Source organism: Leptonychotes weddellii, chromosome 10 (assembly GCF_054177405.1).
Source record: "Leptonychotes weddellii isolate Sample4059 chromosome 10, ASM5417740v2, whole genome shotgun sequence".
Classification (NCBI taxonomy): Eukaryota; Metazoa; Chordata; class Mammalia; order Carnivora; family Phocidae; genus Leptonychotes; species Leptonychotes weddellii.
In genome coordinates, this window is record NC_138378.1 from 25066959 (window position 1) to 25084523 (window position 17565).

Here is a 17565-nt window from a genome sequence, read left to right on the forward strand (position 1 = left end):
CCCCCCCCCAAGATGAGAGGGTGCATGAAGTAAAGACCGTTAAGGACGCTACGAGTTTTGAACCGCCTCCTGATTTGTGGGTGCTGTGGGTTTGGACTGGTGGTAATTTTGCTGGGGAGGGATATCCCTTCTGGTGCCCTCAGGTGGAGGGCCCAGGACACAGAGCTACCCCTGCCCTCCTCTCCAACACCTGCTGTGGCTTCTTGAGGCCACCCCCCACACCCCAATGGGTTTTAAGGTTGCCATGATTTTTCCAGGGTGGAAATGATGATAGGGCTGGTATACAGTAACCTTTCAAAGAAAGTCTGCCACTGTTAGCATTCTTGTGAGGTGAGCTGGCTGCCCTCTTTAAGGACATGCATAGGTCTTTGCATGTATTTAAATTTGTCCCACCAAGTCCATTTCCCTCTGTGGTTACAGTTACTACGTCTGCGAAATAGGAACAATCTTACTAATAACTCCAGGTTGGATAAGAATGAAATCAGTTTTATTCACGATTTAACCTCTAACCCTCCATATTCCTTAGGTGTCTGATGGGTGTAAATAGCCCCTACCACACTGGGTTTGGTAAGGGCTTGATGGGGTAGTGCTTGGTATATAGCATGTGATGAATGATGACATCTGTATTAGTTAACCGATCGCCCCTATTTTTAGGGTAACGATTAATGAGAACAGGAGTTGAAGGGAGGGACCTCTGCTGGCCCCGCCTATCCTGCCTTCCTCCTAGGTACTCTATTCCTCTCAGCTATGAAAGCTTTTCCAAATCATTGTCCTCAATTTGGGAGTTGGCAGGAAGGAACGCCTTTGTTCCCTTTTGAAAGGAGCCCGGGTTTTCTTTTAGGGGTTGGGGCCATTTTACCCCCCCACCAAAAGCTTGAGGCCTACCTTGGAGGCGTAATTGCAGAGCTAAGTGAGGTCCTTTACCTTACCCTGTTGGGGTGGAGAGGGCCCAGACAAAGGGGTTGGGGCTGGCTGCATCCTGCCCCTTAAAGCCATAGTCCTAGCCACCCCCCTTCAAAGGCTAGAAGGGGAGGGAGAGTATCTGGGAGCTGCAGGGGGTGAAAGGGAGGAGCAAGGGAGGTGGGAGGTGGGGAGTGGGGGAGGCTGCTTCCCTTCCTTTCCTTCCTCCAGCCACGTGGGGCCTGCCACCAAATGGTGCCTGTCACCCCTCATTATTGCAGCCCTGGGGACCTGCTTCCAATTTGGAGTGTGGGCAAGTTCTCCTTTCAGGAAAACTTACCTTAGGATTCCTTTTGTCTGGGACGCCTGGGCGGCTCAGTCGGTTAAGCGTCTGCTTTCTGCTCAGGTCATGATCCCAGGGTTCTGGTATCAAGTCCCACATCAGGCTCCCCGCTCAGCAGGGAGCCTGCTTCTCCCTCTGCCTATTTCTCCTCCTGCTTGTGCTCTTTCTCTGACAAATGAATAAATAAAATCTTAAAAAAAAAAAAAAAAAAGAGGATTCCTTTTTTCTCAGACCAGCTCTCATGCCAGCTGTCCAGGCTTCAGGCTCAGACACCTTTTCCAATTTCATCAGAAATAAACTCCTCCTGGGTCCTGGGTCCTATACCATGACAAATACCCGCAGGCCCCCCCCACATCATCCAGCCCTTGGTAGGTACAGGGCCTCTGGCCAGAATCATTCTTGTGTTAGTGAGATGTTTGTTTTTGTTTTTTGAGATTTTATTTATTTGCAGAGAGAGACAGCCAGAGCAGAAACACAAGCAGGGGGAGTGGGAGGGAGAAGGAGGCTTCCTGCCGAACAGGGAGCCCAACGCAGGGATCAGTCCCAGGACCCTGGGACCATGACCTGAGCTGAAGGCAGACGCTTAACGACTGAGCCACCCTGGTGCCCCATGTGTTGTTTTTTTTTTTTTAATTGTGAACTCGGGTTGATTTTTCAGTTTCTTGGTGGACCAGAGAAGTGCAGAATTCCTCGTTTCATTAGCAGACCATCCTTTTCTTTGTAAAGTGATGGGCAGATTTGTCTCCCTTCTTGGTGGGGGCTGATCTCTTCCTCTTGTAGCTGATGGGACCAAGGTGCTATGCAGCCCGCTTGCTTCCGCACCTTGGTGGTTAGTGCTTTTCAGAACACTGCACATTTGCCGCCATCCCGGGGCAGTGCCTCCCTCCAGAAGAGAACAGCCCACTGCAGGTGCTCCTGTATCTGGCCGTGGCTGGAGGAAGTGGCCTGGTGAATGCAGAGCAAGCCTGCACATGGATCACATTTCTGGAGATCCTTGTTCCAATCTGTGAAGTGGGTAAAAGTCCACATCTACCCGGTGTAGTTATATCATCAGGACTAAATGGAATCCAGATCCTTTTATTTTAGTTGTTCATTCACAAAATAAAGGGGGGTCCCTAACCTAAGTACAGTTGACCCTTTTAACAACGCAGGGGTTAGGGACACTGCCTTCCTGCCCCCTGCACTTGAAAATCCAGTTTAACTTAACTCCCCCCAAGTTGAATAGCCTACTGTTGACCAGAAACACTACTGATAAGTCTGTTAACACATATTTTTCATGTTACATGTATTCTATAATTCTAAGAATAATACCTAACTTAATTTTTTTAGTATTTTTAGTCTTTGCAGTTCATCTGAGTTTTTTCAAATTATTGGAAGTCTCCAAAGTTTTCAATTATTTGCTGAAAAAAATCAATATATAAGACACATGTAGTTCAAACCCGTATTGTCAGCTGTATTACAAAAACCTGTTATCCCCTGGGTTATATTATCTGTCTGAGTCAACAAGGGGGTTTGGGGATTAGAATCAAGTCTGGATTCATGTATATACTCCATTTATAAGTCGCTGGCTTGATCCTCAGTTGCTCCATCTGTAAATTGGCCAACAGTGGTTGGCCAGTTGCAGGGGATGTTTAAGTCCGTTGAGTTGCTCTAGATTAAAAAATTCAGTAAATGTTGCATGTTACGGGGGCCCCTGGCTGGCTTAGTCGGAAGAACATGTGACTCTTGATCTCCTGTTGTGAGTTCAAGGCCTATATTGGGTGTAGAGATTACTAAAAAATAAAAAATACTGCATGTTATGTAGTAAACACTCAAATATTGGCAAGTGGTTATTATTTACTTCCTGAGGGAAATATCCCAGTGAGCATTCCTGAGTTTTTTCCAGGGAATAAGCAAAGAATGAGGAGGGCCTGCTTTGTGTAGGGAATTGAAATATTTAAAAAAATGACATTAAAGAAATATTTGAGGCAAGTGAAAATCAAATTTACCATCCTCCGATGCCAAGAAGAAACTAGTCATCACCTGTAATTTCATAGTCCGAAAGTAATCAATGTTTTGTTTTCATTTTGGGGCCTCTCCATTTCCATGTAGACAGGACCAGGAGGCCTTTCTAAAAGAAGGGACTGGAACGCAAGGAGAGGACAGTGGCAAGGAAAGGTGGCTCAATTGGTGAGGTCCTTAGCACTATGGTCACCATTGGGGCTGCCTTCCCACGCAGCTGGAGGACAGTGTTGGAGGGCAGTGGGAAAAGATTCTCTGGAATCTGCCACCATTGGCTTCTGCTATTGTTTTTTTTTTTTACCAGCTTGCCTGATCAAAGTTGCCTCTCACTTCCCCCGCAGAGATTTTCATTCATTAAAACCTTGCGATCTATGGGCTCTGCCTTACTGCAAACCCCTGCCTGTCCTCTGCCTTCTCTCTCTCTCTGCTTTAGTTTTGTGTCTCAGGATCAAACTCTAATTTTCCAGGAAGTTGTCTTTTTTTTTAAATGTATTTATTTATTAAAAGATTTTATTTATTTTGACAGAGAGCACAGGTAAGCAGAGGCAGAGGCAGAGGCAGAGGGAGAGGGAGAAGCAGGCTCTCCGTCAAGCAGGGAGCCCGACATGGGGCTCAGTCCCAAGACCCTGAGATCACAACCTGAGCCGAAGGCAGACTTAACCGACTGAGCCACCCAGGCGCCCCTATTTTTGACTTAAAAAGGTTTTATTAGGGACAGAGGGAGCACAAGTGGGGGGGGGAGGGGCATACGGAGAGGGTCAAGCAGACTCCTCTCTGACTGCAGATCCTGACTCTGGGGCTTGATCCAGGACCCTGAGATCATGACCTGAGCTGAAGTCAGACCCTTACTCGACTGAGCCACCCAGGCACCCCGAAAATTGTCTTTTATAGTCTTTGAAATTTGTGGGAGAGTGGTAGCCATTGAAAGACTAGCAGGAAATAAATGGATTTCCAAAACTGACAGAATAGATGGGCGAGAGAGAGTTGTCTGCGGCTCAAGGTTCTTAACCAATACATTTCCATTAGAGGACAGGTTGATGCTGAGCGGGTGTGGGAGGAGGTCCAGCGGGAGGAGGCCTGACATGGTTGGGCCTGGTGAGGTTGAGAGAATACATTTCTTTTTCTTTTTTTTTTTTTTTAAGATTATTTATTTATTTATTTGACAGGGAGAGACACAGCGAGAGAGGGAACACAAGTAGGGGGAGTGGGAGAGGGAGAAGCAGGCTCCCTGCTGAGCAGGGAGCCCAATGCGGGGCTCGATCCCAGGACTCTGGGATCACGACCCCAGCCGAAGGCAGATGCCCAATGACTGAGCCACCCAGGCGCCCCTCTTTTCTTTTTTTTTTAAGATTTTATTTATTGAGAGGGAGAGTGTGTGTGTGCACCAGTGGGGGAGAGGGACAGAGGGAGAGAATCTTCAAGCAGACTCCCTGCCGAGTGTGGTGCCCTAGGTGGGGCTCAATTGCAGCACCTTGAGATCAGGACCTGAGCTGAAACAGTCAGCATCTGACTGCACCACCCAGGCACCCCGTCCTCTCATTCTATAGCTCTTATTAGTCAGATGTTGAGCTCCTGGCTGGTGGAATTTTCTCTGGCCATTCTTCTGTTCTTTCTTCTGACCATTCTCTGCTCAGCGGGGAGCCTGCTCTCTCCCTCTGACCCTACCCCCCACTCATCCCCCCACATACACTCTCCCAAATAAATAAATAAAATCTTTAAAACATTATTTTAGACAGAGCACGCATGAACAAGGGGAGGGGCAGAGGGAGAGAGCAAATCCTCAAGCAGACTCCCCCTGGAGCATGAAACCTGATGCAGGTCCCAATCCCAGGACCCTGAGATCATGACCTGAGCCAAAATCAAGAGTTGGATGCTCAGCTGACTACAGGTGCCATGTTTTTGGTCTTCTAGGTTTTGAGAGCCCTTGTCCCAGAAATTCCATTTGCAGTGGTGTCCTCATCTTGTTTTTTTGGATACATCTTTTATCTTCCTGAAGATACTAATTCTGGTGTTTAGTTTTCCGTCCAGTGTTTCTGAGTATTTTTTTACTGTTTTCATTTTTAATATTTAAATTTTGAGCTTGATCTTATAATTAAGAAGGACCAAAATTGAGAGTTAAACTGGAGCATTGCTTTGTGGGGCAGTGATTTGCACTTAGCTTTGGGTCTCCCAAAATGTGAAGGATGTTCTCTGTTGTTGGGTCTGTCGCCTTCCCTAGAGCAGAGGGATCTTCCAGTGCCCTGCCTGAGAGGTGGAGGCCTGGCTGCAGGGAAGGGGTACTGGAGAGTTCTCAGGCTCAAGCAGGTATCCTATGTTTCAGTCTGGCTGGAGGAGTGATGGCCTCTATGGCTTGACTAAGGCATTGGTCTGCCTGAGTCCTGTGGTCTGGAAGCTGGAGGAGACATTGAAGGGTGAGCAGCAGAAGGAAGCCGCTTACCCGGGCTGTGGTGAGAACTGGAGTGTTAACTAGGCTAAATGCCTGAACGGGCAGGTGCCGTGGCAGAGATTTTCTGGGTTGTGTGCGCAACAGCTGGAGGATAGGACTTGGAAAATTCTGAGCAAGTGTGTACAGAGGTATGGGCAAAATCTTGTCCTGTTGAGCTTTTGGCAAAAGGGTCTCTATAGTGGAAGAAAGAGCAGTGTAGCTTTTGGGGTGAACCAACCTTGTTTCATCTATCACCTAGCCTTTTCCCTATCCTCCTAAGCCAGCTGGAAGCTCCATGAGCACGGGCTGTCTGGCCTTTGCCTGTGATTCTCAGTGCTGAGCATGGCTCCTGAAGCATCGCAGGACTCTTATCTGATGCATAGGTTAAGACTGGCCTTGGGCGCCTGGGTGGCTCAGATGGTTAAGCGTCTGCCTTCGGCTCAGGTCATGATCTCAGGGTCCTGGGATCGAGTCCCGCATCGGGCTCCCTGCTCCTTGGGAGCCTGCTTCTCCCTCTGCCTCTCTCTCTCTGTCTCTAATGAATAAATAAATAAAATCTTTAAAAAAAAAAAAAAAAAAAGACTGGCCTTCCCCAGTGTCCGGATCTGTTCTAGGATGTTACGTGTTAAGCTGTAAGCAGAGTACAGAGTGATTGCTCAGTATTAAATATGATTGTCACCATTATCTATGGCCACACAGCTAAGCAAGGAGTAGAATGTGGATTGAAGTGCTGTTAAATTTGAGAAATTTGTCCCCACCTGGCTTGGACCCACAGAAGTGGCAGGATGCACAGATGGGTTGGGTTAAGACCCTCTAGAGGACCTGCTTGTGTCTACTACTTTGTCTACAGGCCTGCTTCATTCATCATCGTGTTGAGATGGGCAGACCCAAAACCCATACCAGGTACTTACAGCTAGTTTTTTGTTTTTTTTTTTATAAAGCGGCTTATGTGAGATAATGGGCTTTTTTGAAAAGCTAATTTCAGTGCACAATTCCTTTATTTTATAAATCTCACATAGTTAATTTCTTGTGATGAGAACTTTTAAGATCTGTCTACAACTTCCAAATGATCAATACTTTAGTCACCATGCTGTACTACATTATCTCCCCAGGACTTGACTTATAACTGGGTGTTTGTACCTTTTGACCATCTTCACCCATTTCTCCTACTTGCTATCCCCTAGTTTTTCTTTGTACTGTGAAAATTTTGTCTTTCTTTTTAATTTAAGTAATCTGTACACCCAATGTGGGGCTCAAACTCAACGACCCTGAGATCAAGAGCCACATGTTCTTTTGCCCGAGCCAGCCAGGTGCACCCCCCCACCCTTTGTCTTTTAAAAAATAATGTACCAGGACTTACTTTCTGATTATGGTAGAGGTGATCTGTAAGTCCTCTCCATGTTGAATCAACTAGGAATGTTGTCTAAATTTATTTGCATGCAGAGTTAGACTCCCTAGAAAAAATCTGGGCCTAGAAAAGGGAAACAGAAATGAGAAAATGTATAAACTAAGGGATGTTTGAGACGTATAAGGAGAAAGTTGACGAAACTTTTCAGTAAGGTTGGCAGGCTTGCCCTAGCATATATGATGCTTATTCTAAAGCTGTGATGATTAAAAGGGGTGGCAAGGGTTAAATACCAAAAGGAAAAGTGAGCCCAGAAACATTCTACGTATATAGGGGAACTTTTTAAAAGAAATGGAGTTGGGGGGCGCCTGGGTGGCTCAGTCGTTAAGCGTCTGCCTTCAGCTCAGGTCATGATCCCAGGGTCCTGGGATCGAGCCCCACGTCGGGCTCCCTGCTCGGTGGGAAGCCTGCTTCTCCCTCTCCCACTCCCCCTGCTTGTGTTCCTTCTCTCGCTGTGTCTCTGTCAAATAAATAAATAAAATCTTTAAAAAAAAAAAATGAAATGGAGTTGGGACATTCACGTCATTACAAGTGTTTGGCTTTCCTTAAAGGGAAAAATGAGATGCCTACCTCCTACCATATACAAGTAACTTTTATTAAAAAAAAATTTTTTTTTAAAGATTTTATTCATTTATTTGAGATAGAGCGAGAGTGCGAGTATGAGCAGTGTGAGGGGCAGAGGTAGAAGCAGACTCCCCTTGAGCAGGGTGCCGGATTCAGGGCTTGATCCCAGGACTCCTGGGATCCTGACCTGAGCCAAAGGCAGACACCTAACCGACTGAGCCAGCCACCCAGGCGCCCCTACAAGTAACTTTAGATTGACTAATGGCCATTTTCACTGGAAGAAATGTTTCTTGGGCAGCATCTGACTGTAAACGTAACAAGGGCATATGGTAGTTAACTCATAAGCTACCCTCCCAAGAGACGTGACTTTTTACAGTTTGAAAAAAAAAATGCTGGAGGAACATGGCTTAATGCATATGTTAACATTAACAACTGAGATTGTGTTATTATACAGACTTTTCACTTGACACGGCTCTATCTGCTAGTTGGTACCTTGTTCACTGTCTCAACTAGCATCACATACGGCTGAATGGGATTTAGCCAGATGCCTTTGCAGTCATGTGTTTGCAGCTTTTGCCATGATAAACAGGACAGCAGCGACCATCCTTGCATATAGGTCTTGGTAAGAGTTTTGGGCTGGGCTGATTGCTAGCAGTAGAATCCTATGTGACAGCATATGGACACTTGGCATTTGTTGGTATGCCACCTTAAAGGCTCAATCTCTGTCCCCACTGCCTCTGTATGCAGACAGTTGAGATTTAAGGCATTGGATATAACGACAGGAGTAGCCCACTGTGGGGGGTAGCACCCAGGCAGTGGCTTTACAGAACATTGGTCTTTTCTTCCCTTAACGCCCCCCCCCGCCCCCGCCCAGGGGAGGGCAGAGGGCTCTTTGGCTCCAGCTTTGCTCTAAGGGACACATGGCCACAGGGGTGGATATGGCCGCTCTCAGAATCCTCAGCTCCTTGTGCTGCCCCACCCATCATTGTCTGAGTTACCGATGGTTTCCTCTGCACATTTGCACACCCTTCCAAGAGTTACCCAAAGAACTGTAGGGGAAGGGGGCCGAGTGCATTTGTTTATAGGGCAAAAAAGTTTGACTCCAAGCTCTGGTTTAAGTTGCCCTGTCTTTTCAGATCTTTCTGTATATTCCTAGTTTTTCCTTTTCTTTTTTTTCTTCTAAGATTTTATTTTTCAGGAATCTACACCCAAAGTGGGGCTCAAACTCACAACCCCGAGATCGAGTCCGCGAGCTGAGCCAGCCAGGCACCTCAGTTTTTTCTTTTTCTGGGAATTAGCTAAAGGGTAATTCCAGTCCACTGAGGAACATCTAGGTGTTTTGTTAGTATATTGCTAATAGGAGCAATGCTGCAAGGAACAGCTAGGTTTTTATACTTGTCCAATTTGACCCCTGCGTGGATCAGTTGTTTTGATAATTCTGATCAATATACCAAAACCCAGTTTTTACTGTACAACGACAGTGGTGCATGTAGCCATGGCCTAGAGGCACTGAGCAATCCTCCACACTCCTTCTGAATCACCATGATGAAGGGATGCGTCCCTTTGTGAGGCAGACCTGGGAAATCTGGCAGGATGGCACATGAAAGTGTGGACGCTCCAGCTTCTCAGGGTTGTGTCCTCCGCTTTGGGATCCCTAGCGTGAACCACCCAGGGAATTACGGTGGGATCATTTGATTTCACAAACGCTAAGACTGGGGTTCTAGAAAGACTTGAGGGCTTTTTCATTCCAGCTTGCCTGTGAATCTGGCTATTTTTGGAATTCAGCAAAGATTCCTAAAGATCAGGCAAAGGCCCTGAACTCTGGGACCCTGTTCCCTGCCACCAGCCAGGGGGGCAGCCTCTTTCCAGCCCCCTTACCTTTGTACTTAACTGTTTCCACTGCCTGGGTACCCTCCTTTCTCTCTGCTCACCTGGGTGAGGTGTCCCCAGGCTTCACTTTTATAACTGTACTTAGCATATTAGTTTTAAAATGTCTTTTAAGGTCTGGCTCCTGGGTTAGGCCTAAATCTCCATCCCTTAGTTGCTGTGCAAGCCTGGGCAAGGAATCTGCCCATCTGCTTCCTTGAGCTTTACTTTACTCATCTGGGAAAGGGGGAATCCTAAGAGTAAGCTCTCTCTTTGGATGAGGTACACAGTAATTGCTCCATCTCAACTATTTTGGAATCTTGGACAATGGGAACAGCTGGGAAAGACTTGAGCAGTCAAGGTGGGGAGGATTCAGTAGTCTAGATTTCCCTCCCACAGGCTGTGGAGAAGGACTTTTTAAAATAGGGTAGGTGGGAATATCTTTCAAGCTCCTTTTTTACTGCACCAAATCTCTAAGCCCTGGGGGACTCAGGGTGGGGCAGGGATGCCCATGTGGCCCCCCCCTTCCACCCACTTCCCCGTCATGCCCACATCCCCCCTTCCTGTATTGTGCATTTAATTAACGCAATTACCATTTACAGGGTGCTGTGAAATAGGTCTGCTGCTGGTACCAGCCTGGAGGAAATGAATGACATCACTTCTCAGCTTTATAGCTGGGTTGGGGGGGGCAGGTCCCTGGGCCTCCTCCCTGAGTCTAATTGGGGGTGCCACCCATCCTTCTGTCTGCCACATTGCATTTGGACACGTCTGACCTGGTTCAGTTGGGACACAGGCACCCTGCGCTAATGAGGCAGTGCCTTGCAGGGAGAACCTTGCGGGTGAGCCCACCCCACATTGCTGCCCTGCCCTAAATCACATGCCGGACCCCAGCCTCTGGGAAAGGGTCAGAGTTCACCCCGCATCAAGAGGTTAAACCATCACCTCTTGTGAAGGTAAACACTCAGCTGGAGGATCATGTCCCTCTGCCACAAAGTTCCTATAGCCCCTGGGATGGGTGATGCATTGTTCTTAAAACTAGAATTCACGACTGCCTTGTCTCAGGCACAGCAGTTAAGGCACGTGCCCTGGACTGCCTAGGCATGAGTCTTGGCGCTGCCACCTTGTTGGGTGACTTAATTAATTCATCTGAGCCTGTGGAAAGCAGGTTGATAACAGGACCTGCCTCAGGATCGGGTGGGGGTTAAGGGTGGTTTGTGTACTGCCTTTAGCTTAGGGTAGGGACCCAGGAACTGTTAGAACAGTGGGGTGGCAAGGCACAGTTCTTAAGCCAGCACGGAAAAATCCCTCAGGAAGGTTCCACCTCTTTCAGGGAGGTAACCCAGCCCGTTGATTCTCTAGCACTGGAATGATCACACTAGATAAAGCAGTTGGCTTGTCTTGGGGGCCATATTATTCAGGAAGTGGTGGGAAGAGGTGAGGGTGATTTCTATCTACCATCACACACCAGTTTCTGGTGCTAGTTTCTTCCTGTTGCCAAGAGCATGTAGTTAAGTTTGTGTGTTCTTAACGTTTTCGGGACTTGATTTGAACATTTGAACAAGCCACATTGGTCCAGTGTGTATTATGTTGCTTAATCTGTCTGCCTCAATTTGTGCATCTGTAAAACAGGGATCATATGTACCACACTTTTTTTTTTTTTTTTTAAAGATTTTATTTATTTGACAGAGAGACCAAGCGAGAGAAGGAACACAAGCAGGGGGAGCGGGAGAGGGAGAAGCAGGCCTCCCGCTGAGCAAGGGAGCCCAATGCGGGGCTCGATCCCAGGACCCTGGGATCATGACCTGATCGGAAGGCAGAGGCTTAATGACTGAGCCACCCAGGCGCCCTTGTACCACATTTAAAGATTAAATGAGTTAATACAGGAGAAGCACAGAAGTGTTGCATATATAGTAGTAAATACTGAAAAAATTACTGTATTATTAGGCAAGAAGATATGTTTACCTATGTGAGGAGGGCCAGATGATGCTTTTTGGAGCAGAAGTGTATTGAGAGAAGGCTTCCTGACTTGACCCATGTGGTTTTGAAGTCTGAGTAACCAGCAGATATGTGGTAGGGATGGGGAGGGCTTCCAGGCGAAGGGGGGCGGCAGCAGCACATGCCTGGAGGCGGGCCTTAGAATGTAGTCAGGGTAGAGTGGTCAGAGGGGGAAGAGGAACTGCACGGGGTATCTTTCAGTGGGCACGGGTTCTAGATGCTGGTGTGTGTTGTGGCAGTAAGGTGGCAAGGGAAGTTACTGTCCATGCAAACCCAGGACGATGGAGACTACAGAGAAGGAATTTTGTATGAAATCACATGATCGAATTATGCAATCGAAAGGGGATATTTTTGCTGCCCACGTCGCCAAGGACACTTAGAGTTGGTTGGTTTCCTTGCCTGAACCTTCCCCCAGTGCCCATGGGTCTAGTTCCTAGAGGTAGATTTTTTTCCTGAATGTCCACATCTGACTTTGGAAGGTGCACTGCCCCCGTGTCTGTCTGATGGCCTGGCGGTCAGGTTGGCACTGCTGAGGCCCTAGGGGAAGGCCTGAGGTAGTTAATCATTGTCCACTCTGGGCTGCAACTCCACCTGGGCCTGTTTAGGAGAGGGAGGCTCCTGACTGACATAGTTAAGGGCTGTCTGAGGGAATCCTGGGCCCTGGACGAGTGGGAAGTAATGGCCCTCAGTTTCAGCCTCTGACCTGCTTGCTACCAGCTCCTGAGTAGAAGCCCTGGCTGCCCATTCCTCCCCTAAGCTTCTGTGGGCCCTTGGTCTCTTGCACCCGCGACCCAGCCTCCCACCCTGGGTTAGGCCACCCAGGTTACTTAGTTCACTGATTTGGCCCTGGGGCAAGACACTGGGAATTAATTATTATTTTGAACCACACTCCAGCAGTTTCCCTGGGATTTTGGCTGCTTGGCCTCACGGGATCTGGCCATAGGTCAGCCAGCTTTTTCTTCCGGGTCAGGGCTTGGCAGTGAAAGAGGCTGAGAAGCAGCTGATGGGGCTAGGTCCAGTATTCCTCTTTTCCCCTGGGGCTGGTGAGCTTCCTTAACATGTATTGAGAGAAAACAGACCAGGAAGTGTGAGCCTGCACATCCTGGGCCACGTGGGGTAAATGCCACACTGTGCTGTGGATAAGTATACATTTAGAACCAGAACAGTGCTGTTTTAACTTGCATATAATCACCCAGGGATCTTTTGAAAATGTTGGTCTTGACTTAGTAGGTCTAGGGCCATGCCTGAGATTTTGTAGCTCTTAGCCATCTCCCAGGTGATTCCAGAGTCGCTGGTCCCTGGTCTTATGGGAAATGTAGCAGAGGTCTAGCAGCCCGGCACCCAGGCCTGGGGGAGGGACAGGTGCAGAGGATAAAATTGGGACCCCATGTGATGTCCCATATCCACCTGGGGGCGCTGCAGTAGAATTCAGACAGCCCGCATCGCCTCCTGGTGGACGTGGTGCCACATCCCCTGCAGTCTGCAACCCTATAACCCTGACTGATGCTTCTAGAAGGTACCCTGGGAGGCTAGCGTGGGTCATCTGGTACTGTGTGGTGAGTCCCCAAGATGGGGCGTAGGGCTGGGAGTGCTCAGTGCTGATAAGCGACCCTTGGCTGAGAAAGCTTTTTCCAAGAGGATCCAGAACAATAGGGTGTGGTGCCAAAAAGCTCTGCAGCAGTTTGGGGAAAACCAAGGGATGGGAGTCTGGGGGTCTCACCCTGTACCTAGGCTCCATTTTTACCTTGGCCTCACCTCTTAGATGTCATTTTTGACCTTGGAGCCTAACCCAGTCTGTGTGTCAGTTTTCCTGTTCTATAAAATGGGCCCATCACATTATTAGGAGGAATAAATGAGAGAAAGGTGCAGGTTCTAGCAGCTAACATATGTTGCAGGCCAGGTCGAGGTCACAGAGCCCTTGAACCCATCAGTGAAGACCTGGCCTGCGCTGGTGGTCTCAGCTGACTAGCCTGGTGATGATGCAGTTACCAGGAGGGGCAGCAGTGGGGAGACAAAGGCCCAGAGGTGGGGCGAGGCTGGAGCCGATGGGGAGTATACCCCTTGTTAACTGCCCCAGTCCTTTGCCTGTGCTCCTCCATCCTTTCCCTTCTTGGGAACTTGGGACTCTGAGCCCCAGCTGGTGAGGGAGGAGGGGAGTGAGTGACAGGCCAGCAGACCAATGGGCCCCTGAGGTTGGGGTGGGGCGGGGCTTGTGCTGCCATGGAGAGGAGAGAAGCTGTTCTGTGGGGGAGGAGGGGGCGGGTGGGAAGAGGACCTGGAGATTGAGGGGAAGGGAGAGAGCAAACAAAGGGGTCAGGAGGGAAAATAATGCACTGGCTTCCTGAGGCCCTGCGGAGGCTGGGCAGGGAGAGGGGGCCAGGGGCAGAGGGGACCAAGGCTGGCGGCAGGCAGGCCGGGGCAGGCGGGTCCTAAATGGCATTGTTTGAAGTGGCCGGCTAATTGCACAGAACAGCCTAAGCCTCAGACCACAGCCCAGCCCCCTCCTCTGTCCTGGGTGCTGGTATCTGAGCCTTCGGGCCGCCTGGCCACATGGAACCAAGTCCTGAGCCTCCGAGTTTGGTGAGGGGGGCAGGCTATGGGGGGCAGCCTGGGTGGGGTCCTTGGGCAGGAGTATCACCCGGAGAATGTGAAGGGGCCTCTGTTGGCCTGAGGACATAGAGCCATTGGCGGGAGGTTCGGGGTGTGCTGCCCCCTTGTGCCCTTGCTTCCCTGCTACCCTACCCATTCTGGCCCTCCTGCAGGAAACAATGAAGGGAGACACCAGACAACTCAACAGAGAGGAGGACGCCAGCGGGAGGGAAGACTCCATCATCACTAATGGGGGCTGCAGCGACCAGTCTTCTGACTCCAAGGATGCGCCCTCACCCCCTATCCTGGAGGCTATCAGCACCCCGGAGATCAGAGGTGGCCGGGCCAGTGGGGAGGAGGGGTGGGACAGGCACTGCAGACAGCAGCAGCTGGGACATGAGCCTTGGAGCAGGCTCAAGGCAGGTTGTGGGGAGAGGGTCTGGTCTCTGACAGGCTCTGCCATACCTCTCGGGGAAGGGAAGTGGATGTAGGCAGAGCCCAGCTCATTTCTCATCCCTGCCCACGGGCCCTTGCTCCCCCTACTGCCCCCACCTCAGTTGGGATTCTGAGGAGTTAACCCCAAGGTTATGACATCTGTCCTTTTCCAGCCATGATGGGGTGTGGTTGCAGAATAGGCTGGGGTCTTTGGCCCTTTTGCAGTGGGACCCCTCTCCCCTTGCAGCTGGCATTGTGATTATGTGGGAAGAAGACACTCAAGTGGGGAGGGTCTGAGGCCTGCTTCCTTTCCCATCCTTCCCTTCCCCACCCCTCTCCTGTGCAGTTCTGGATCATATCACCTGGGGTCCTCCCCACTGAGATTTTCTGACCCAGCTGGTTTGGATAACCCTGTATTATCCCACCCTGCTGTTGAAATCCTCTCGAGCTGTGCTGTCTAATAGAACTTTCTGTGAGGGTGAAAGTGTTCTGTTTTCTGCATTGTTCACTATAATAGCCATTAACCACATGTGAGCACTTGAAATGTGGCTGATCCGGCAGGCACTGGATTGTTCATTAGTTGTAGTTTGGTGGCCACAATTCTGGAAGGAATTTGATGCCTTCCCTCATATGAGTACCTTCAGTATTGTTTTTGATCCTGTTACGTGCCCAGCTCTGCCCTGTTGCCTTATGAATACATTGACAGGACCACAGATCCTGAGGGGCTAGGAGTTAAACCCTGAGGATGCCCATGGGTTTAGAGAGAGGAGACGTCAGGGACAGCAGGTCAGCAAAGGATGACACGGCTGCTTCCCAGCCCAGAGGGCTGCCCCTTCCTCCAAACAGACTCTGGTTCTTTATTCCAGGCCGTAGATCAAGCTCACGGCTGTCCAAGAGGGAGGTCTCCAGTCTGCTAAGTTATACTCAGGTATGTGCTCTACTGTCCTTTTTTCAGGGTTCCAGGGGAATTCCCTTGAGCTTTCATTAAATGGGGAACTTGAGGCCTCCTCTAAACTGGTACCCAATAAGTACTTGTTGAATGCTGAATTTCAACACTGCTAAGCACGGAGAGGGCTTCAAACAAACTCATGAATGATGGCATTTTTTGTTGTTATGTGCCAAGTCTTAAAATCATAAACATTTATTTTACTAAATTACAAAGTTTTTTACTGAATGCTTATTTATTTATTTATTTTAAAGATTTTATTTATTTGACAGAGAGAGACATAACGAGAGAGGGAACATAAGCAGGGGGAGTGGGAGAGGGAGAAGCAGGCTTCCCGCAGAGCAGGGAGCCTGATACAGCACTCGATCCCAGGACCCTCGGATCATGACCTGAGCCGAAGGCAGAGGCTTAATGACTGAGCCACCCAGACGCCCCACTAAATGCTTATTTAGCATATTTTTTGAAATTGTCTTTTTCTCAGTGGATGATCAGTTACATAGATAAATTTCTAATGTAGTAAACTGTCTTTTTTAATCCTGGAGTGAGCCCAACTTGGTTGTGGTATGTTTTGAATTTGATTTACTTTAGCATCTGTTCGTGAATAAAATGGATGTATGATTTTATCGGAATATATCTTTGTCCGGTTTTGATATCAGGGTTATGTGGCCTCAAGGAAATTTTTTTTTCCAAGATGGAAAGAACTTGCCTGGCTTGTTTCAGGGGATTTTAAACAATCATTGCAAGATCTTTGAATACCTGCTGCAAGGTTTCTACTTGATAAGTTTTTTTCCAAGTTACGGTTTTTCATAATTTTTTTTTTATTCCTGATCTCATTTCTGCCTTCTGTGTTCTTATTAATCATAGTAGAGTTTTTTCACTTGGGTTATTCTTTTGGAGAACCAGTGTCAGGCACGGGGCACAAAGTTCTGGACAAATGAAAGTTCACATTTGCACAGCTTCTGTTCTGCTGGAGAGCAACCCGTGGGCACCCAGATGGCTAGAGTAAGAGCTGTATGGACATTTGGGACCATGTGCTCTGGACAGCTGTTTGAGTTCTGATGGACCATTACCAGCAATAGGAATGGAACCTCCTGACTGAGCATTTCCTCTGAGCCTGGCCTTGGGCGAGGCATGCATCGTTCATTCTCATTATCACCCTGTTGTGCTACAAGGGAATTACTGTTAGAGTTTTAAAGAGAGGAATGGACTCACTCAAGGCCACAAGATTGGCAAGTGAAAAATCCAGTTCTTAACACGACAGCTGGGCTTGGGGCTGCTCACTAGGGCTCCACTTTATGTGCCCAGTTCTTTGCGTTTTGCTCTGGGGCATGGGACACATACTGGGGGTTCTACATGACTTGACACAGAATTGGTGCTGTTTCTTCCGGGTAATGGTATCAAGAAGCATCTTTCTTGAAGCTTTGATTTCTCCCAGACACTCAGTTGTGCAACATGACCAGCTCTCCCTGCTGGGCATAGCCAAATGAATCTCCCTGTGGTGTACATACGGGAGTCTTGATGATATATATTGAATTCATACCCTATCTTGGGCTTCCTGATTTCACTGGGATTTTATTTTTCTTTCTTTCTTTTTTTTTTTTTTTAAGATTTTATTTATTTACAGAGAGAGAGACAGCAAGAGAGGGAACACAAGCAGGGGGAGTGGGAGAGGGAGAAGCAGGCTTCCTGCGGAGCAGGGAGCCTGATTCGGGGCTTGATCCCAGGATGCTGGGATCATGACCTGAGCCGGAGGCAGACGCTTAATGACTGAGCCACCCAGGTGCCCCTGGGATTTTATTTTTCAATCACGTCTTGAATTTGTGATCCCCATGGTAAGCCATTGTGTAAAGTATGTTGAGCAAAATGTGGTAGTTGAAAATATTTTGAGGTCACTTGGGCCAAAATGATTGAATCTTGATTCTTTTTTTTTTTTTTTTAAAGATTTTATTTATTTATTTGACAGAGAGAGACACAGCGAGAGAGGGAACACAAGCAGGGGGAGTGGGAGAGGGAGAAGCAGGCTCCCCGCAGAGCAGGGAGCCCGATGCGGAACTCGATCCCAGGACCCTGGGATCATGACCTGAGCTGAAGGCAGT

General features: G+C 48.5%; 1 protein-coding gene across 7 annotated transcripts in view; it reads left to right on the forward strand.

Annotated features, from left to right (window-relative positions):
- The window catches only part of DNMT3B (DNA methyltransferase 3 beta), a 42352-nt gene that overhangs the window by 1338 nt on the left and 23449 nt on the right, over positions 1-17565 (forward strand). For all 7 annotated transcript variants that reach the window (XM_006740979.3, XM_031036327.2, XM_081833076.1 and 4 more), the window contains exons 2-3: positions 14262-14424; positions 15390-15451. In XM_006740979.3, coding sequence (XP_006741042.1) covers positions 14268-14424; positions 15390-15451 — 219 coding nt within the window. In that variant the 5' untranslated portion in view covers positions 14262-14267. The remainder of the gene's footprint in view (positions 1-14261; positions 14425-15389; positions 15452-17565) is intronic.